General features: G+C 42.4%; 1 protein-coding gene across 1 annotated transcript in view; it reads right to left on the bottom strand.

Moving 5' to 3' along the window:
• Nucleotides 1–22,179, bottom strand: part of VOPP1 (VOPP1 WW domain binding protein) — a 65,997-nt gene that overhangs the window by 5,691 nt on the left and 38,127 nt on the right. The window contains exons 2-3 of the mRNA XM_075493715.1: nt 15,835–15,893; nt 949–1,026 (exon numbers count right to left, since the gene is read on the bottom strand). Of these exons, the coding sequence (XP_075349830.1) occupies nt 949–1,026; nt 15,835–15,893 (137 nt within the window). The remainder of the gene's footprint in view (nt 1–948; nt 1,027–15,834; nt 15,894–22,179) is intronic.

The raw sequence follows: 22,179 nt of genomic DNA, 5'->3' as shown, positions 1-22,179 counted from the left end.
CATTCCCTTTTGGCAGGGTTCCTGCAAAGGATTTGTTCTGAAGAGAAAAACAGAGATTTACGACGTCACCCCAGGGATTGAGATGCAGAGCTCTTCAGTTTTATCAGTAAGGATTGCACACTGAAATCCTACAGTCAGCTTTGGGAAATCTCTGTATTATATATATCAGGCTTCTGTTTTTCAGTTTATTCATTTCAATTTTGAAGGCTTTTTTTTTTTTTTTAAGCAGTCTTCAAATTCTACATAAAAATGCCTGAAATCAGGTTTTCTAGGAGAGCTTTTGCTTTCTCTCTACTGTAATGAGAAGGTTTTTATTCAGGTGCTTTCTTAAATTCCTCTCCAAAATGAATTTACCTTATTTTTTCATTATGCATATAATAGTGATTAGTCTAAGCTTTATCCAGATTACTGAGCTGCTGGTTTCACAAGCTCAAATCTTTCTGCCTTCTTTTCCCTTGCTGTCATCTCCAGTGAAATCCTCATAGTCATAAATGTACTTCTCTTCCTTTTTAATTGAAGCCTCAATTTGGCTGGCAAGAACGTCTTAAACCCTGCCTAAATGCACAATCCTCCTTATACAATCCTCTTTTAAAACTGAGCGCCCAACAAAAACGGACAAATGCTGCTGCTTGGTAGCTGGGACAGGCATAAAGAATTCAGCAATTTTGGATAAAAGTGGGACCGCTGCCTGTACAGACCAGTAGGATGCAGAAGCAGGAAAGGTCAACCTGACATGAATAACCTCCTTTTCCAGTGTTTTCTCACTACATCAGGAGAATTTTATAAGCAAAAAACCCAAAGTCCTTGCATTCATATGTACACATATACATTACTGCATATTTGTACCTACTTTACTTTAAAATACTAGGGCTGGCAATACTCTGATTTAAGTCCTACAAACAAGATGCAAACCGGACAAACATAAAATTCCCAAATGCCCTGACCTACCAAAAATACCATAGTCGCTGGATAGAGAGAGCTCTTACACAGCATCTTGAACCACAGCAATCCTCATAGGAGCGACATCTGCAGAGAAATAAAGAGAAAAGGGCGTAAGGGGAACGGTTGTCACTCAGATTAAAACAGCACCCCCAACTCTGACACCATTCGCACCCCTGCCTGAGGCATTATTTACAATATCGCCATGAGCCTGGGAGGCAAAGCCTCCTAGAAGTGTTCATGATCAGGTTGGATGGGACTTTGAGCAACCTGATCTAGTGAAAGATGTCCCTGTCCATGGCAGGGGGGTTGGACTAGATGATCTTTAAAGGACCTTTCCAACCCAAACCATTCTGTGGGTCTATGAATAAGAACGGACTACCCTTGGCCGGATAAAGTTGTCAATCACATGTACACATCCATGGCACAGCTCTATCACTATTCAGGAACTTTTTGCATGTTACCGAAACTTCCTATATACTTCTTTTAAAGCCACCTCAAAAAGACGGAATGTAGTGTTTAATTCTATATAAAAGGATACATTATAAAGAAAAGCAGTATTACTGTGGTTTCTTTCACAGTAAATGAACACTGCAGACCTCAAACATGAGCCATTTGGGGGTTTATTCACTGCAACAGACAAGAATTGCAAGGTCAAAACTGCCAGATCACTCATTCTTTGCAAATCAGCAGCTTCCAAACAGAGAAACCACTGAGTGCAGAAAAACTTCAAGCGTACCATTATTTGCAAATTTAATGGCATTTTTTGCTTCTCAGAAGTTGCACTGGACTGCAACTGCCAACAACTCCCATTATTTCAGTAGGCTTTCCTCTAAAAAAACCCCACATTTCAAATTAATATTTCATATGGTATAGAACCGTTTTAAAGGTATAGCACCAACCAGTGTAAGCACAAGGTACAACTCCACTAAAAGCCAGCTCATCCTCTGAACAATTTCTGTGGTAACTGCCATTTCCCACACCAATGAAACACTCTATGTATTTAGTAGGAAGAAGGACAAAGGTAACACAGAAACTATGGTATGTGACAGACTCAGAAGAACACATTCAGCTTAGCATATCCACATACAAAAAGAAAAGAGGAGGTTACCACAACTGTATCAGTCTTTTTAATGGTGTTCACATCTGTATGGTCAATGCACAGACTTAATTAAGCATCTGATTTTGGAAAATTTGCCCAACTGCATGACTGTGCTCCCATATTTGTACGCAAAGCTAAAAAAAATCAATTGGATAATTGTACAGACAATTACACATTTACACGCTCAATTAACAAGCTTCCACTCACAAAATATGTCAAGTCACATAGGCTTCAGCCTCTAACTGGGGCCAGAGGAGGATGCTCTGTAGATACATAATCAGTTGTTTTGCAAGTGAAAACAGTTACACACTCTTCTGATGACAAGTAGGCAGGGTTTATTTAAGCAAGCCGGAGGATCTGACACACTGATCAGCACAGCAAGGCCCATTAATATATTCAGGCACCCAGTTTGAGACTCAAGCAGAGTAAGCTCCTCATGCCAAAAGAGAAAACACCCACTTTGCCATCCCTGAACCTGAAAGCAACCCGTCTCCAACCCTTCTTCTTTAAACCTTTCCAGGACCCTAACAACTGCTCATACTCAAAGCTACCAGATAGCGCAAAACTACTAACAAGACTTAGCAAGTCAGCATTAACTTCAGTCCAACTGGGACCAGGAAATTAAGCATCCCTCCATGCTCCCCAAGTGGATCAACCCAACAGGAGTTTTCAAGACATATGTTAAATGCATGGACAGGATCAGGCCCCTTACGAAATGGGGTGGCAGCCGCTGCCTTCTGTTAAAACAGTGGTCATGGTACCCCATTTGCTCTTCAACACACTTTTGGTTGGAGCACCTCATCCACATTGATGGGCACTTGCCCTTTTTGCTCATGCTGCACAGCAAGGACTTTTTAAGGCTTGTTGGACTAGAAAAGCAGGAAGAAACAGAGCCCATAAATCTAGAAGCCCTTCTTGAGGCAATTAAGGCCAAAAAATAGAAGGATTTTATGGATGTAAGAAGTCTTTATCTCTGCCTCCTCACACTGGCTCTGTCAGCCCAGACACCTACACCCGACCACAAGTGGGACAGGGAGTGGATGCACCAGGCAGGGTGCTGGCTCCAAAGCCATTTCCCAGATCGAGCCCCAAGGGCTTAACTTGTATTAAAAGTTAAGCTAAAACAGAGAGCCCAGGAAGGCTGCACGTACGCCTCCCCCGTGCCCACCCTTGCCTCGCTTATTTTGCATCTGTTTTCTCCAGAGCCAGAAGAGATGGGAAAAGGCTATTTTAAAATATGTAATTATGGTCGTTCAAACCACCAAAATTAAAACAGCATCTGTACGAGGAGTATAGTACCTGAATTTACTTTTTATTTTTAATCTCTAAATTGTCTAGGCTACAAGTCAGCACCACTTTTAAAGTCTCAGTGACTTAGCTTTTCTTCCTGCAAAAGAGGACTAAAGTACCAGCTGGAAAACAGTAAGGTTCAACTGCTGAATGTTTATGAAGCTCCTGAGACCACTGAATGGCAAACAAACAGGCCATCAAAGAGAAGTTTTGTCTCCTGCACGGATGATTGCACTTTCAAATGGCTGAAAACAACGATGCAAAGGCTGGAGGAGTCTCTCACTATGGCTGTGTTTAGAGAAGCTCCACTTTACGACAGCCAGTAAGCTTTCTGAGGCAACTCATCCAAGGCTAAGCACTGCATTTGCTGGGTGGATCTGTGAAGCTAAATCAGTATACTGACTTCAAGGGAAATCCCTTTGAGATCTGACACTAGTAACCCTTTCACTTTTTACCCATAAAACCAAACGGGCACTTGATTTTGCATCCCTGCAAGTATGGACACAGGCACCTGTATGTAGGAGCCTGGAATCAAGGATGATACCATGATAACAACCTGCCGTTTGTATTCCCCAGCAGTGCCAAAAAAGACTGGAAGAACAAACGGCCCATTTGCTGATACTGCCATCAGGGTACCGCAGAAGCTCTGCTGATCTCTTGTTCTTGATTCAATGCGCTACAAAAAACCAATACAATTTCTGCCAACATTGATCCCAATTACAAGAAAATTAACTTACTTACAAAAGCCATATTTATTAGCCAGCAAAAGGCAACAATCAAATCAGCTTATTAGTGGAGTAACATACAAGCTTAAGTATAATCAGTCTTTGATGTACTATCTCTTACTGCCTAACAGCAAATCCCAGCAAAATTAAGACCCTAGTTCAGAAAAAACAATTAAGCACACACGTAAGTTTATTGAATTTATATGCATATTCTTTAAATTACACTTGTGCTTTGGCTCTGCTTAATGGTGAAGGACCGGTTGTGCCCAATGCCAGTTAAAGAAGAACGAGCCTTACTATCGATCTGAACTGGACTGAGCCCATCACCTACAGAAGACGTTTCTCTAAAGCCGATTTCCCTCTTTCACACATCAATGATGATTCCGAGAACTCCATGTCCCCAGGGCAATGCTTGTTTCATAGATCAAAATTTAACCCATTATGTAGGATAAGACACAATCCATTAGTTATGTTGCTAATCTGCAACTTCACCAAGCATACAGTCTCTCTTTTGAAAACTGTCTGCAATGTGATTTATGATTTAGAAGGTACATCTTTTCATTCATAATTCAGTAGAGTGAAATGAATGCATCTGCATGTCCAACGACTTGTACTGCTAGCACACCAAGGAACTGCTGTGTCAGAGATCGAAGTTACACTGCGTGTCAGATCACAGCAACAAGCTTTTTGTATGGGTTTCCACTTAAATCACGACACTGAACTTCTTTCCTTAATGGACAAGCAAAGCACAAAGTTTCACATAAGGGTATACGGTATGACCCAAACCCCACAAACAAACGCCGTACTTGTATGTGTTCTGTGGATAATAACGCTCAATGAAATGGTCCAGAAACTCTTTTCCATTTATACCTGCATCTACACAGCTGAACAAGTCCCTTCTTAGCAGAGCTGCTGCAAGAAAGAACTGCATCTAAAAATAATTCCCTGATTGGCACTTGCTGAAAACTGGAGAAATTAAAGAGGTAAAGCAAGGATTACAGTATTCAGCAGACTGTATAGCCACAGTGGTCTGACAACATTCCCTGTCCTCACCCAACATGGGTATTCCCCATCAACACTATCCCTTTGAAATTGAAATGCAGGTTGTAGTGTTCTTAGGTTTCCTCTCTAGACTGTTTGCATCATACGTGCCATTTAACATTTGTTTCATTAGCAATGTCTTTTGGAAGAGTAAAACAAAACATAAATTGTTAATCCACATGTAGGGGCAGAAACCCTACTGCAGACAGAGGGACAGAGGATGAGACGGTGAAAGAAAACAAGACCCCCACAACAACCGGATACAGTAAACTGCATGATTTCTAACCAGTGTCCTGTAGACAAGTATGACTTCAATTCCAACAAAGGCTGCATACCAGTGAGAGGTTAAATAATTGCTGCATGTAAGATCTATGAAGCAAATTGGGATTCACTGGAATACAAGAAGCACTGGCAGTTTTTTAAATGGGGGGGGGAATAGAAGGGAGCCAGGAAGTTCAGTAAAGGAGGGTGTAGCAACAGACCAAAACTAAGAACAGAAGAGAAAGATCTTAGGGTGATGGCTAGCAGCATCAGATGAAGCTAAGGAAGTCCCAGCTGTGGTCCTAATACTGGCACAGGCAAAAGACCAGAAGGAGAACCACAAGTGCTCACAAGAACTGGAAGGGATGGACCGCTGAAGACTGGGTCACCTCCAGGCAGACTCAATGCTGAGCCCTCAAAGCCAGAAGGCTCAGTTCTGATACCACTGAACAGATGAAGGCAGACAGCTGAAGCATGCATATGTATTTACTTGTTCTAGGACAAAAAAGTTTTTAAAAAAAAGAAAGAAAAAAGCTTTAATCTGCTTGGAACTCAGCTGCCAGGATACAGTGATGCTGAACAGAGAAAAATCAAATGAGCCATGAAACAAAAAGAAAAACAAAGCAGGCAACCACCACAAAGTGACTAGCAGAAACAATTCTGATGAAACTCAGAGCCTTGGCTGTGCTATGAACGAGGAGTAATGCCACTGAGTTCAACAGGACTACACTGCCACAAGACTCAGAATTAGACGTGAAGGATGAGGAACGAGGAAGAGGATCAACAGAAGGTGTACCAAGTAACTGAAAAAGAAGGAGTTATTTTTCTACCAAGTTTATTTCACCATTGATTAATTAATTTTAGACCATTCTGTATGTGCATTTCCACCTTTCAACAAAAAAGCAGTTTTCAAAGCAAAGCTATTGCCTGTACTGGTATGTAAGGAAAGACCCAGGTTATTGACTGCATATATGGGGAAGACCACCAGACAAATGGAGGAGCTTAAACGCTACAAGCATGGTGGAGAGGTTATTCCAAGGAATCCATTTTGCTACAGCAGCCCACTGAACATGGAAACCGAAACACAGAGTCCAACTCTGCACTCAGGAGTCCCACCTAAGTATTTCTGAGTCCCAAAGTGTTTTAATCTCTCTCCAGAAAGACACTGCAACACAAAGGCCACATCCCTCCACCAGCATTCACTTAAATGCTCGAGGAGCAGTAACACAGGCAAGGTCTTTGGCTGGTGGAGCAGAGTGACAGGCAACATCTGCCTTCCAGCCTTGGTCTTAGAGCTGGTTGTGTCTCCTTGGCATGTCTGCGCACATGGCCTAATTTTCAGCAGGGACAAAACTCCACCACAGTTACCTGCAGTCACGGTTCTGAGCACCCAAAAGCATTTATCTTCTTTTCTTATACACAGCAAAGGTGATTCCTCAGCACATGCAAGAACAGTGCCTTGTAAAACGTAGGTCTGATTTTGGTGAATATATAACTCTATATATAACAAATATAACTGTTTCATAGATGAACGCAGCCATGACCTCAAGTGGAACATCTGTACTTGAGAGTAAAACACTGCCGCTGGTACCCAGGAGAGCACTAGAAATATAGTTACCCACACACTTGATAAATCACTCAGCCCTTAACTACATAAGAAAACGAAAGGCAAAAAGGAGGGAAGGGGCTGTCAGGTCATTTTTTCTACAGAGTAGAAACAACAGAGACAGAAACAATATTTGCTCAGATTAGATTCCTGTCTGCTTTGACACAACTAAAATCTCCTACAACGAGACAAGATACTTGGCTCCTGTCCTTCATGTAGACATGAAAAACAAGAGCAGGCAACAGCTGAAAAGGGGATTATTTCTCAATTATTCTTTAGGTGAAGAGCCGATAAGCACCATCTCTGTGCAAGAACTCAGTAGAATATGGTAAATCCTCCCCCACTTCTGATGGGATGAGAAGTATTTGCTCAGCTGCTCCTATCAAACTGACCTTTCTACAAACCTTCTGCTACCCAATGGCTTGCCATAACCCCAGCCCTCTCTTCTGAGACCCCAAGAGGAAAGCCACCCTACAGAGGGACTCTTCTTGTTGTCTGTAAAGGCAGCAAGTCTCACCACATGGCTTTCTGGCCAGCACATATCCATCTAGAAATTTTCTCTGCTCCTCTGTGGCAGAACCTAGCAAGCATTGCTGTGGTTTGGGCTTTGTCCAGTGGCAGTATATGGTACCTTAAATAGTCATTTTTCAACATAGGCTGCAGGCCTTTCTTTCGCAGAACAAAGCAGAGAAACAGCATAGCTTAAGGCTCTGGCAAAAGTAAGCCATAGATAATCTGTAAGACAAGTTTTAATCTTCTGGCAGTGGAATTGTAAATTTCTCATACCAACAGGAACGATGACTTCTAGTTAATCATCAGGCCCCTTATTAAACACACAATTAGCTCTTCATATCTCAAGCTGCTCCCAGTGGGCGAGCAGTCCTATTGCATCTAATCGGTGCTTTGGGAGATTATAAGCAATCTGCTGGCAGGGGGAGATGGGTGTCCACGAATTTGCTATCTGCCTGAATTTAACATACTAATTCATAGAAAATCTTTTTTCTTCGCCAAGCCAGCGCAGGATCATACACAGAGAACAACATAGGTATTAATGGCCAACAGCTAGGTGCCACCAAGTCTTTCAAAATTTTAATTCAGGGTCTCCCTATCCAGAAAGGGTTAGAAGCTTCAAGATGACTTTTGGGGTCAAGTGCTCCTTGATGCTGTCCACTGGAGCTCAAACCAGGTACAAGCCTTCCTGTCCCACTGACACAAAGCCAGAAGAAATTGCTGCTCAGCCTCACATTAGGGTTCTTGCCTGGGACACAGAAGAATTAATGCTCTGATGAATATTTCAAGTCTAACAGCCCCAACAGGAAAAACTAATGATAAGCCACAACTGTGGTTATTGCATCCTCTGCAAATGAGGGGGAGGTGGGACTGGGTTCCCTGCTCCACCTCAGCCAGAGCAGAGTCCAGTTTCAGAGTACTCCTCCACTGGAAGACAGAGACTGCCCCCCTTTCCTCCTTCATCTCCTTTCTCAGAATAGGCTGCCTACGCCTAGTCAGCCTCCAACTCCAAAATTGTTCAGAGCTTCAAATCTCAAATTAGGTCAGTCACCTGCTTGATGGCCTGTGAAGGCAGAGATATTAAATCCCTCTCCCCTCCTCAAGACTCACTCCTAGCAAGTTGAGTTGCTTGTTAATTTGGTAACCTAATTCTCCCCAGGTTGTGCATTGGACAACTGATCCATTGAAGCAAATTCAAGTGCTTGACAAGGCATCTAGTGGCTGGGTGACTACAGCAGTCGGGACTACAACCTCAACAGGTCCATCAACATCAAGGGAATCTAGTGCCTTATTTGAAGCAAGGAATATACCACCTTAAGGGCACAGACTATTGAAGCTAGTTGTGATGTTTTGTACCCTTATCGTTTAAGGCCACACAGGACTGAGCAATGTTGGTGGGTTTTTGTTGCCTTTATCTACAGATGGTCTGATAATTACCGCTGTCTTCCTTCACGATACAAACTGTGCACTTATGTTCTTGTGTTGAACTACATATGCAAAAATGCCCTTCCTGTGGCTGCTCACTGCTAAACTGGTGGCCTTGGCCTGAATCCAGGTCTCCGTTTCTGTACAGCGCCAGCCATTCAAGGCGCTTGGAAGTGGGCAAAACTATTACACTGCCTCCCCTCTCCCTTCTCCATGCTGGCTTCAAATCAAACGGAAGAATAAATCAACAGCTGGATTACTGCCCTAAACACACACCTGCTGACACTTCATGCGGCTGTAATTGCAATGGGAAAGCTAAGTGTATCATCAGGAAAGCTAACTTAATTAAAAGCAGTAAACATAACAGGATGTGGAGCACAGAAAGTAGGTCCCATCATGCAACACACCCTGTGTCTAGATTGGGGGGTTTTCCCAGCCTCTTGTACACACATTGATGGAAGAAGTGCTCTCTAAGCTATCTGAATAACAGCAAGAGAAAATAGGTTTTTTTATTGTTTTCATCAGAACATTTTGCAGGTTCTTGGTAATGCACAAAATTATTATCATAGACTGACCACCGAGCACATAAGGGCTCACATTCAAAACCCAGATGAATACGACTGTGTGATAAATACAATAAAATTTAATCTGCAAAGGAAGAGAAGTGTGTGGAAATGTACAAGAACTTTATTTCAAAAACCGTGAAAAACCACAAACAGAATACAATCAGCATTCTTCTCCAAAATAAGAAAAAGAATCAACTGTTCCCATGTAGGGCAGGAACATGTTTTAAACATGAAGAATATTAGCAAACATTGATTTTTTTAGGTTTACATTAATGTTCTTATTCTAAATGAAAAATTAAACAGATTTAATCAACGTAAAATAAATGTGTACACGTGCAGCTATCTGCTGTATGCAGTAAACTACTTTCTATGGCAGAAACATATTAGCCTAAAAATACAGCACTTCTATCTGCACATGCTTTTAACATTAATTCAGGTCCTGCTTCAGATAACAAGAATTAGAAGAGGTTACAAGATGGCACTCCCCTATGTTTCTTCTGTTCACATATTTGCCAGCAGCAATGGTAACATTTTCTTCCAGAGAAAGTTTCCGTGTTTCTTTCTGGAGGTCTCCTAGTAGCACAACAGTGACCAGTCAAAACATACTTATACAGGGAACCCATGGCTGAGCTCCAATGCAAAAAGTCAGTATTCAGGAGGTGGAAGCAGGTACAGGCTACTAAGGAGGAGTTTAGAAATCATCACATACACAAGTAGGTATGACGTTAGGAAAGCCAAACCCCACCTACAACTGATACTTGCAAGGGACACCAAGTGCAGCAAGAGCAGCTTCTACCATTACACTGGCAGCAGATGGTATCTGTGGACAAGCTGGAGAGCAGAAGGTGTCATTTACCTCAACTTCAGCAAGGCTTTCCACACTGTCTTCCAGAATATTCTTGTACCCAAGTTCAGACATTATGGTCTAGACACGTGGAGAGCTAGATGGGTAAAAAAAAAAAATCTGGTTGGATGGTAGGGCTCAGAGGGCAGTGGTCAATGGGTCACACTCTCCCTAGAGAGTATGAATTAATCACTGGTAGTGATTACCACAGAGGTCTGGACCTGACCTGTTGACAAGCATGTTGCTGGAACTGGTGATAGAGTACTCTCACCAATTTTGGAGATGGCACCAAACTGGGGATCAATCAATGAGCTCAAGGGCAGGGCTGCCACTCAAAGATCTAGACTGGTTGGAGGAATGGCCTGACAGGAACCTCATGAAATTGAACAAAAACATATACAAAGTCTTGCCTGTGGGAAAGATGAACATCTTGCTGGCTGTGGAGCAGCTCTGCTGAAAAGGCCCTAGGGGTCATGGTAGACGGATGAGCCAGCAGTGTGCCATGACAGCAATAAAGGCCAACAGCATCTGGACTGTGTCAACAGAAGCCTAGCTAGTGGATCAAGGGAAGTAACTATCACCTTTCACTGAGCACTTGTTGGACCACATCTAAAATACCACATTTGGTTTTGGCATCCCCAGTAAAGCGAATGAAATGGATAAACTGGAGCCATCTCAGCAAAGGGCCACCAAGATAGTCAGGAGCTGGGGCACTTGTCCTACAAGGAGAGCTTGAGGGACTTGGGCTTGTTCAGCCTAGGGAAGAAATGGCTTCAGAGGGACCCAAGAGCAACCTGCCAGTACCCAGGAGAAGGTTACTAAGAAGATGGAGCGAGGACCTTCCCAGTGGTGCAGGGTGGGAGGACAACAGACAATGGATGTAAACTGAAACAAAAAGAGGTTCTGACTTGGTATGTGGAAAAACTTATCCACCATGAGGACAGCTAGGTAGCAGAGCACATTGCCCAGAGAGGTTGTGCCATCTTCTTGGAGTTGTCCCAAGACCTAACTGGTTAAATCCCTGAGCAACCTGGTCTGACCTCATGGCCGACCCTGCTCTGGGCAGGAGGTTAGACTGGAGGTCTCCTGAGAACCCTTCCCACCTGAGTTATTCTCTGATTCTGTAATCAGAGTTATTCTCTTTTCCTCACTACTTCTCTTAGAATATCACATTATTAAAAAAATTCAATACAAAATAATCCAACAGGATGAGCTGAAATAATGTTAAGTCAATACTGGATAGCATCAAAACTCTTTTCACCTTCTTAAGTCAGCCAACCCCCTCCCTGTGGGTGAGTACTTCACTGACCCAGTGACATCAGCCACAGTATTTCTATTGCTGTGGACATGTGCTTACCACTCATACTCAAAAGCATTTGTGCTGCTTTATAAACATGACATGGAGCCTGGAAAGGAGAGGATTAGAAACATGCAGGTTCCAGCATCTGGAATTTATCACCTCATTAAAAGCTCAGATGTGACGGTAGCTAACAACAGGAGGAAAAATAAACAGCAAAGACCTATGGGATTGGTCAGTTGTACAGGGGAACATACTTCACCCTGCAATGAGGGGGACATTCACAATCACTCTAATCAAACTACTCCTCATCAGCAAAACGTAAGGCAGCCTTCCCTCTATTGTTTGTTCCCAATTCAGAAGTGAAAAAAACAACTAGAGTACCTTAAGTGCTGCTGGTATCTGCATACAGAGGAGGTGGTTTCGCAATCTAATGCATTCACTATGTCATTATTCACATTATTGCCAAATAAGAGAAGTATCTTGACCATCTCTTCTGCCAACCATCAGCACTTTAGGTACATCTAGAATAAGACTGAGCTGGCTTATTTAAGTGAGAGTAGGATGAGGATCCTTGTAGAGGATCAGAGTCAAGTCTGTTGAGACAGCTTTAATTCTGAATTGCTTTCTGTGCATCCACACAAGGAGATGTATGATCTAATTCTTTAAGCAAAGGCAGGGATAACTTGGCTCCCTGCTTTTCCAAAGGATAAGAATTAGACTCCAATGACTAATTCCTTTCTCAGCTTCACATTTGTTTACTTATTTTTCCAGGCTACATAAATAAACATTTTCGGAAGGAGGAGAAAAGTATCTAATTGACAATATCTCATGACTTAGGCAACTAGGACACGGAGAAATGGTTGGTTTGGTTAGTGAAGTAAGTTAAGGACAGTCTTGGAAATTCTCTGTATCAACAGCAGAAGACCAATGCATGCCTCTCAAATTCTTGGGAAGCTTTCCATGATGGCTTCTGGTCTGAAATAAGCTATATCTTAAGTTAACTTATTTTGGCACACTGATTTCTTATCCCATGTTCCTCTTGCTTAGCAGACAGAGTCTTATCTCTGTCTTTGGATGGCTGAAGTAGAGCCTTTATAGGAAAGATTAACTCAGCTATCTTGCCTTTAAACTTCCAATAAAAGCAAACAATCATTTAATGTGACAGTCTACCTTGGACTTCTATTACTCCGGGGAATTGAAGGAGAAGCAGGCATCTTCAAGGAAGATGTGCCTACCCAGAAGACATAAAGCATATGGACATGCCCGTCCAGGGATGACCTGGTCCAAGCATGCCACACTAGATCTCTGAATAGACACAGGACTTTGTATTTCTGAGCTGACAAGTCAACCTTTTCATTATAATACAGGGTGTCTCCCAGAGAGACGTGACATACGGTCAGCATGGGACTGAAATCACAGGGAAATCACTAAAAAGGATTGCATTGCTGGGTTTCATAAATCTCCAAAGATAATCTCAAGACCAAAGGACAGACTACATATGTTAACTGGGTAGAAAAATCTTCTGTCAGAAAACCAGTGATAGAAAGGAATGGAAGCTATTGCGAACTCATTTGACTAAATATATCTGCTTCTTATAGACTGTTGCTCCAGAAATTGTAAGATAAAATAAAACCCGTTTCACTACAGCACATCCGAGATCTAGATTTGCACAGAGCAGACACTCTCAGGATGAAGTTACATATCATGCCTTTAGATGATTTAACATCTAACCATATGCTAATGGAGAAGATCCTATTCATGCCTCCTCCCCCACAATATGCAGAATACTCCCTTCCTCTCATTTCACCAGTGTTCGCCAAAAACCATCCAAAGCTGATTCAACACTGACTCAAATGTGCCAAAATGAACAACTTTCTGTGGGATTACCAAATTGAATTAACTCAGTGATGGGTCAAACAAGTGCCAAAGCAGTGGGACTTCACCCTAAGATATTGAGATTGGTGTTGTGCCTCTCCTCCACCATACAGGTGTGAAAAGACAGCGCAGGTAGGAAGCACTTGGGGATGCTAGACAACAGAAACCAAAATTGCAGAAGTAACGAAGTAGGAAATCCCAGGCACCTCAGACATCAATGACCTTCCTTTTGTTTTGATGCATGCCCCCTTTAAACCTACTGGGCTCCTATGCACTCAAGTACCCTCTCTCCCCTCCCTTCCACATTTCTTCACTTGTCACATGTTATCTATCCACTGGGCTTTACCATCCCAAAATCCTTATTGTCTTTCCTTAGTGTTTCTTCTTCCCCACTTAAACTCATAATCACAATAACAACAATAGCATTAACGTGACACTCATCACCATCGCAACAATCACTGAGCACATACATCCCACCCCTTTCCCCTTCCTTTTTCCATTTACTTACACTATGCAGGAGACTGGCAATCGCAGCACATTTATGCAATGACTTGGACAACAGGGTGCTGCAGTAACTACCACAAACACACGCAACTACTAGTAACAGTCCCCTGATTGACCTTACATAGTCAATATACAACAGTTTTCCCTCCACATTAAAAGATCTCCCAAACCAACCAACAACCCACCAACACCATAGCCTCTCTCACAACTTTCTTACTTTCAATTTTCAAAGCTGTGTGCAATTCCAGCTAACCTCTTTGATGGACTGGAAAATAAACACACTGCTTTTCCACAAGATACTCCATTCCAGCACACAAAGAAAACGGTAAACTAGTTACCAAAAGGAAAGTGATTAGAAAGCAACCTTGTGTGCATCAGATCTATCGCAGATAGCGAGCCTCCCCTTCGTACTCCTTGCTTTTGCAGGACTTGGTATATATTTACGTGTGTCATGAAGAGTCTGAGCTAACACCCAATATCCAAGTAGCTACCCCTTTGTATTACCAAGGGAGACAAACATTGGTGGCGAAAGCACGTGGGGAGAAACGTAAGAGGAACACCAAGGTGATGATGAATAACGCACTCCTGAATGTCGAGGTACAGTGGGATTTTCATAATTTCATAACATCCCAGCTTCTTTCCCACATTGCAGCAAAACAAAATAAAATGTAGGTGGAACCAAAGTCCTGTTGTTATTAGCATGCAAAGAAAATGAACTTATTTTAATTCACCCATCTGTTCTGGCCAACCATTTATGAGTAATTCTCAACATTTCAGTCACCTGAAAAAAAAGACAGTGAGTTCTAGGCACAAACACTTCCTAAGCAGTTAATATTCAGGATCACAGATGATTAAAGCATACAATGTTTCATTCTTTCAGTGAGCTTTGTTTCTCCCATGGCTTCCTGGCTGCTTTTTCTCTCCAGCATTTCTCTCCCGTTTCTGGCAGATGAAGTGGAGGTGGAGAAGAAAAGGGAGGAAAGTTCTTGGGTAGCATAAGGATTACAGTAATTTCCAATCCTTCAGCAAAGAAGAGCTTGCTTAGGGAACAGATGACCTAATGCTGCTACCTACTCCTCCACCCCACTTTATTTTTATTTTTTTTAAACTTATATTTACAGGTGTTTGCAATTATAAAGCCATACAACCCAGGGACAAAGTTTAGTACATTTATCTCCTTTCTGCCCCCAGATCCACAGGGAAAATACCTCCCACCCACACATTTCCTCTGCCTTTTTGTTGTTGCTGTGGGCAATTTAAAACAGAAAACTGCAATTCAGAGAGATCCTCAATCATGCGCCTACAGCTCATTGACATTTGTTTCACACCCAAGCCTGATGTGAATGGAGATGCCACTCATCAAAAGGACAGTTATGCCACAGATAACCCTAACTCCCAACTAATGTCCAACTCCCTAAATTAAACAACAGTATTAGCACAGGGACAAACTTACTTTCAAATTATTCTTGGTATTCTGCCTGATTATCTGCCCTTGTTCAAAACAAAGGGAGAACTGTCCTCACATGGCTCAACTTATGTTTCCTTTCAGCGTTCTGAAGTAAGAGCTGTTTAAGATCTTGCATTTTGTTTTCAATTGGAAAGGTCACCTGGATTGGGTGGTGAAACAAGTCTGTACACTTTTTTTAAAAAGGGGAAAGGGAAAGAGATGAGACACAGAGAAGGAGGGAAAGGAAAGTTTATGTCATCTTCATTTTTAAATTAGAAAAAGTCTCAGAGGAGTTATGGAAAAAGTATAATTAGTGAAAGAATAACACTAAGAGCCTACAGAATCTAATTCTCTCTTCAGCACTAGAAAATGCAAAAAAGGAAAGTGATGCCAACTTACATATAATATGTAGGATATAATCCTTCAAAGTACCAGCAATGCTTTTTGGCCTCCGTACACTACAAAGAAAGAAAAATATGGCATTAATATTTACGTAGGACAGTGTACAATTATAAACGCAAGCATATAGTATTTATAATACTGTGACTTTGAGCAATTAGGAAAGGTTTATATTCCCAGAGATTTCCCAATCCCGATACACACAGCAACTGGGAAGTCAGTTCACGTGAATGGCAGTGTGCCCTGCCAGGGTTCAGATCCCTCACGCAGGGCCTTGTCTGTGGGGCCCCATAGCTTCCCACGATTCACGAACAAAGTCAGTACATTCGGTACAGGCGCAAGATCCAGCTGCATGGGTTCCCTAGCAAAGCTGCTGCCTTAAAAGACCACAGAGAACTTAACAGCCCATTCGTGGTTATAGTCACTTAAAAGACCTCGAAGGCATAATCAGTTTGATGACACTATGCGTATGACTACACAGTAAATTCAGTAATTGCAGGGAGTTATTCATCTTTCTGGAAGTCTCTGGCATGTGGAGCCAGGCTCAGAAAGGAGCAGAACAGAGAACCCATCCATCCCATCTCCTCTTCCTTACAGCTTGGAAATATCTCAAGTGTTCATTAAAGTACCAGGGAAAGGAAACTGCTTTCTGCAGCTCAGGGATATTGTTCTCTTTTGCAGATTGTCAGAGTATCCCTGCTAAAGGATGGCAACAGGCATTTTCTCAGCGTGCGTGTGCAGGCAATGTGGGAAGCACACGCTGTTACGGGCACTGCTAGAGTACAGACGGCAGCTCAGAACAATAGCGGCGCTTAAAGAAGAAAACCAGATGTCAAGCCTAACCTCTATATAAAATGCACAAAATATTTCTGCGTATCCCGCTGACATCACTAGTATAAAATGCCATCTTCATTGCAGACATAGCTCCAGGAGCTCTACCGCAAGCTCATTATACAATCACACATGGCCAGCGCGTTGTGGGACACTCTCTGCAGAGCAGCAAGGAATATCTTGCTGGGGTTTTAGCAACAATTCCCTCTGCAGCTCACACCTGACACGCGATGTCGGAGAGCACTTGGCACACCGGCGGTGCTTGGATCATCATTCATGTTCACTTGGCAGCTCACCTTTAAATAATAGCTCATATAAGTTTATTAGCCTCCCCGAATCCCAGAATACTACATGAAACCAGTTAAGACAAAGACAAAGTGGTTTTAGATCCCTGACTCTCACTCCTCGTGAATAAGAAAGGCTGCAAGCTCTTTAATGAGCATCTGATGAGCTAAATCACAAACAGATCAATTACAGCCCATGAAGACAAACTGCTATGGATTAAATTGTTAAGAGTGGTACAGGAGATGGGGGAGCAGGAGGAGGAGAAGATGCTTTTGATGCATGCGATCAGGCCTTTCCACTAATACAACAGGCTCACACCAGTCTTCAAGATGCACAGGCTTTAACTTCTGTTGAAAGGACTGGAGCTTTTTCCTCGGGATAAACACAGCAGAAGCCTCATTCCCCTCTCAAATTGATGCTGCGGTACAGGCAGCATATGCAGGAGGGCTCCGTAGCTGCTGCTGGAGCAAGTGGTGTTCAAAGATCCATCTCCACATTTGCCCTATTCCCCCTTTTTCCCCCTCTCCTTTGAAGCTTCCAACTTCTTAACTGTTCCTTCCGAATATTTTCACAGCTGGCTGTTTCCTCTTACTCTAAAATTAGAAATACACCAAGTTTCTCTCTGTAACACTCCACAAACATATATGCATTGTAAACCCAGCAGGTCTGCTGCAGAGTCAGTGAAAAATACTTTGGCTCTTCACCTTTGAAAGCTGCAGATCAGCAGGCCCTGGTTAAAATGCCGGTGCCTGCAGGTTGACCCCTTGGGAAGCCTCATTTCAGAGTCCAGCTTGGGGTGATCACTGTTAAATGTTTTTCCTTCCTGCTTCTCAACCAATATGAGTCACCATTTACCTCAACAGCCTTAAAGCCTTCATCAGTCTTGAGCATTTTAATTGATGTTTTCCCAGCAATGTTTCTGAGCACGTGGAGCCTGCGTACCCTTTACAAGTGTAAAGGAGACATTTATATTCAGCACTCATTCTGCTCGCCCTCCTCCTCGTATTTTAATCCGCTTTACAAGTTCTAAAATGAGTTGGGAGGATTCCTCCTTCCCACATCTCCCAAGCTGTAAGATTTCTGTTTCTGCCTCTTAATAATTCTCTGTTTCAGACAGCCAATATGCTTACTGCTATCAGAAGAAAGGCTCCAGCCTAGGAAACTTGTGCAAGTAACAGTTCTCTCTAGCTTACAGGGCTGCTTACCTGCACTAAAAATTCTTCAGTGCACAGACTTGGCTTTTATATGGGCCCTGGAGTAGTAGGTACCAACCCCAATTCTGCCTTTTTTTGGTATCACAGCGCTATGAATACTGCATGGCAGTTATCCAGCTCTCCTACATGAGAATCAGGCAAACAAGCAAGTGGACCTCAAATGTGAGCAGCACAGCCGAATGCGATACACATGACACGTCAAACAGATTTACACACACAGGGTAAACTGCTGCGGTCCCTGCTCGGTTAAAACTCCTACCGATCTCCATGGCAACTTTACGCCAGTAAAACCCGACATAAAGCAGGCGGCTACTAACCACAGTCTCTATTGCTGGTTAGCAGATCTCGCAGGAATTCACTGCTAAGAATAAGACAAGAATGTCATTGCCTCTAAGGATTTGAGCCTCTTTAGCACTCAGGTACCAGAGAGGTGAACAGAGTCAGGACACAGATTAGTTTTCCCCATCCCATACACATCCTCTGAAGCAGACTACGGTCATCTGTCTCTTGCCAAGATCCAAATTATTCTTCTCAGTAGTACTGGCCTCTCAGTTAAGCTGGTGGAGAGCCATACAAGCACGTGAGGGGACGTATGCCATCAGCACCAGGCTCTCATCCTCACAGAGCCCTTGGAGGATGATGTCCTTGTAGTTGTTTGAGACTGTTAAACCCTCAAGAAACCACAGCTGGCAGCAACACATTGCAGTCCGCAAAACAGACACAAAGGGAAGATTACTCATACTACTGCAATACAAAAGGACCTCAGACATCAGGGTTGGTGCCTGCTCTGCTAGCTCCTGTATGAAGACAGGCTGTATCTCAGTTTCTAACAAGCGTTCGTTCATGTCTTTAAAAAGCCATTTACCCATACACTAATAGCAAAAAAAGTGTGTTTATGGTTTTTAAACTAAGCTTAGGTACAGCCCTGTTGATGCTTTCAACTTCTCTAGAAAGACTTGCACATTTTGCTTATAAAGTTCCTCCTTCTATGTCCTTTAACAATTTGGCACAGCTATAAAATATAAATACAAGAGTACGTTCATTTTTTAAATAAATGATGCAGGTCTAATTGGGTGTGCATATGTAATCTTTAGAGAATTAATGGCATGTGAATTAGCCAGCTGCTTGAATACATTCCTTAAGATTGCGTACTTGGAAAGAGAAAAAACACAAGACTTGTTTTTTTGTTTGTTTGTTTTTAAATAAATCAGCATCTGTCTTGTAGCCTGTTTTCTCTGACAGACTGCAGCAATGCGAACTGCAAGTTGTCCTTTTCTGTGGCCTCTAAATTCATTCAGATTTCCTTTAAGAAAGGAAATGTGCTTCCTGCCACAGATTGAAATTGCAAATGTTACTGCTGCTAGTAAGAACAATGAGAAAGAGAAGTTACTAAAACATTAACCAAAGACTGGTTTTGATCACACCATAAAATAAAGAACACGAGTACATATGTATGCACATGGCGTGGGGGAAGACAGAGCAGGCAGCCTGCTCACTGAATGCTGGATGGTACTCTACAGATCATTAGTTATGCTTTGCAGGATTTGCAGAAATACTATCTCTAGCAGGAATATCCTCCACATTGCACATCGTTATCTTTCAAGTCCACAGGACAGTAAAAAGAAAACAGATCTGATCAATTAATTACTCTTTGCAATCAAGGGAGCAGTGGATTCACGCCCAGTGCCTTTATTGGAGGTTTGGAAAACAATAATAAAAAAGTAAAAACAATTACAGCCCCATCTGCAGATAGTAAATACTTTCCAATACGAGTACAGTCTATTTTTGTTATGGGTACCAATGAAAAAAGCAGCCTGCTGTGGACGGACGTGTTTGTGGAGGGCAGGGGAGGGCGATTGCTATCTGTATGCTGAAGGGACATTCAGAGCGAGTTTGTGACATCTGCTCAAAGCCAGATTTTGTAGGAGGCACAGGTCTGCTATCGATCACAAAGTCAATGAAACCCTATCAGTTATCAGCAACCAAAGGTGTGGCTCTTTCTTTTTAACCAGACAAAAAGCTAGATGCTACACACAATTTCCATTATGTATTACAGTTACAAGGATCCAAATAGGTAGATTCAGAAGGAAAAAAAGCAGGAATTTAACTGAGTGACCTGCCATACTGATATGACAGAAATGGCCCCTAGTATTCTGGGATGACCCACTTAGTGGCTGTTACCTTCCGTTCAGCTGGGTATATGCTATATGTTAGTAGGGTGCAAGCTGATCCAAATGCCATTCTTGTGGCTACAGCCTCTGAGGCTCTGCTAGGATTAATTCATAGATGAAAGAGTTAAAGGTATCTAAGACATGGAATAAGGCCTCATCATTTCTGAGTATCACACAATCTTATTCCAACATACACCCAGAACTCTGTCTTCCACACAGCTAGATCAAACTCGTAATTGAGGAAACGGGAAGGACACCACCTTTCTGACCATATGGCTCCACAGCATCTGAGAAACAACTGGCTATGCCTGCTGCCCGTCTTACAGAAGGACTCTTGCAAAACTCACCCACACAGATATTTCCCAGTTTTACTGGTCACTGCACCTGGCAAGTACTCGATGGAGCCCAGACAAAAGGATGGGACAGTCTACAGTGCAACTCCAGACTAAATAATCAGTTCCAGAAGGCACATTATTGGCTAGGAATCACAATGTTTTATAGGATCTGACCTTTAAAATTGTATCAGGTTGCAGAACACTATCCATTTCAGTGCCTAGACAAGAGCTGAAAGCATTATGAGATACAAGCTGCTCATTAGATATGGTGCACTGAAATCAGAAGGACTTTGGCATGCTGGAGGTTTGAAAGATTGGATTTGCAGAGACAAGAATATGAGCATACTGCTCTTCCATAGCCAAGAAAAGGGCAAAATATCATCCATTAGAGTTAACAGACAACATATACTGAAACTGAAAAGTGCAGCCTAAGGGTGAAAACAATTTACTACAGAAAATACGTTTTGCCTTGCCCGAATCCATCAAAATTCATCCCTACTTCTTCCCTGGTGATGCTAACAGCTGAGGGTAAAAGTAGCCATTTCCAAACTATTCTAAGAAACTGAGCTCACAAGCCATGTTACCAATGATTTCAACAAATACTCTTGTCACAAAAGACAGAAGCAACTCTTACTAAAAACCGGGATTACGTTAAGGTATTTTTATTTACTAAGGTAATGAGGAAACAGCAGGAAACTCTTGTATAATAGGATGCTGATCCTTTACCAAGCTTTCCCTCCCATGTAACAGTAAACAGAACAAACACTATTCCAGATATACAGTTGTTTCATCAAGACCAAGATTAGAAAGTCATATAACTCACAGTATAAAGAATGATTTTCATATATTTCAGGAGGATTTGTTTCTGGCCAGTCTTTCCAGCTGTTCTCTAAGAAAGAGGGAATATTTCCCATATAGGACTCTTAAAAGAGGGAACTTTTCCACCTTGAATTAATCAGTCTGTGTTTTGCAACAGTAAAAAATTTCAGCACGAGCAGCTAATACTTATTAGCTCTTCTGGTGCTCAGAGCACATGCATTAATCATCATATTTTTATTTAGAAATAATGTGGGTTTAGCATTAGATAGCCTCCCATCACAAAGCATTACTTTACATTTAGATCTATTAACCTTTCCCACAAAAGAAATACAAATACCCTTCCATGCAATTTCATTTCAGGAGCCTGACTAATTTTTTTTTTTTTTTTTTTTTTGCCATTGTGCAGCAAATTGCAAATGCACTTCAGTCCTAAAACGATACAATTTCAACTCAACATAATCCTTTCATCAGTCTCCTGGGGAGGGGGGGAAGGAAGGAAAAAAGGAGAAGAAAGAGACCCTCATTTTCCAGACCCCGCACTCAGCCAGAGGGGCGGGGGGGGGGGGGGGGACGGGGGGGGGGAAGGAAGGAAAAAAGGAGAAGAAAGAGACCCTCATTTTCCAGACCCGCACTCAGCCAGAGGCGGGGCTGGCGAGAGGAGGGCGGGCAGGGCCGCCGGCTCGGGGCGCC

Source organism: Mycteria americana, chromosome 2, assembly GCF_035582795.1.
Source record: "Mycteria americana isolate JAX WOST 10 ecotype Jacksonville Zoo and Gardens chromosome 2, USCA_MyAme_1.0, whole genome shotgun sequence".
NCBI classification, from domain to species: Eukaryota; Metazoa; Chordata; class Aves; order Ciconiiformes; family Ciconiidae; genus Mycteria; species Mycteria americana.
Note: the sequence above shows the minus strand (reverse complement) of the source record. Positions and strands in the feature narration are given on the sequence as shown.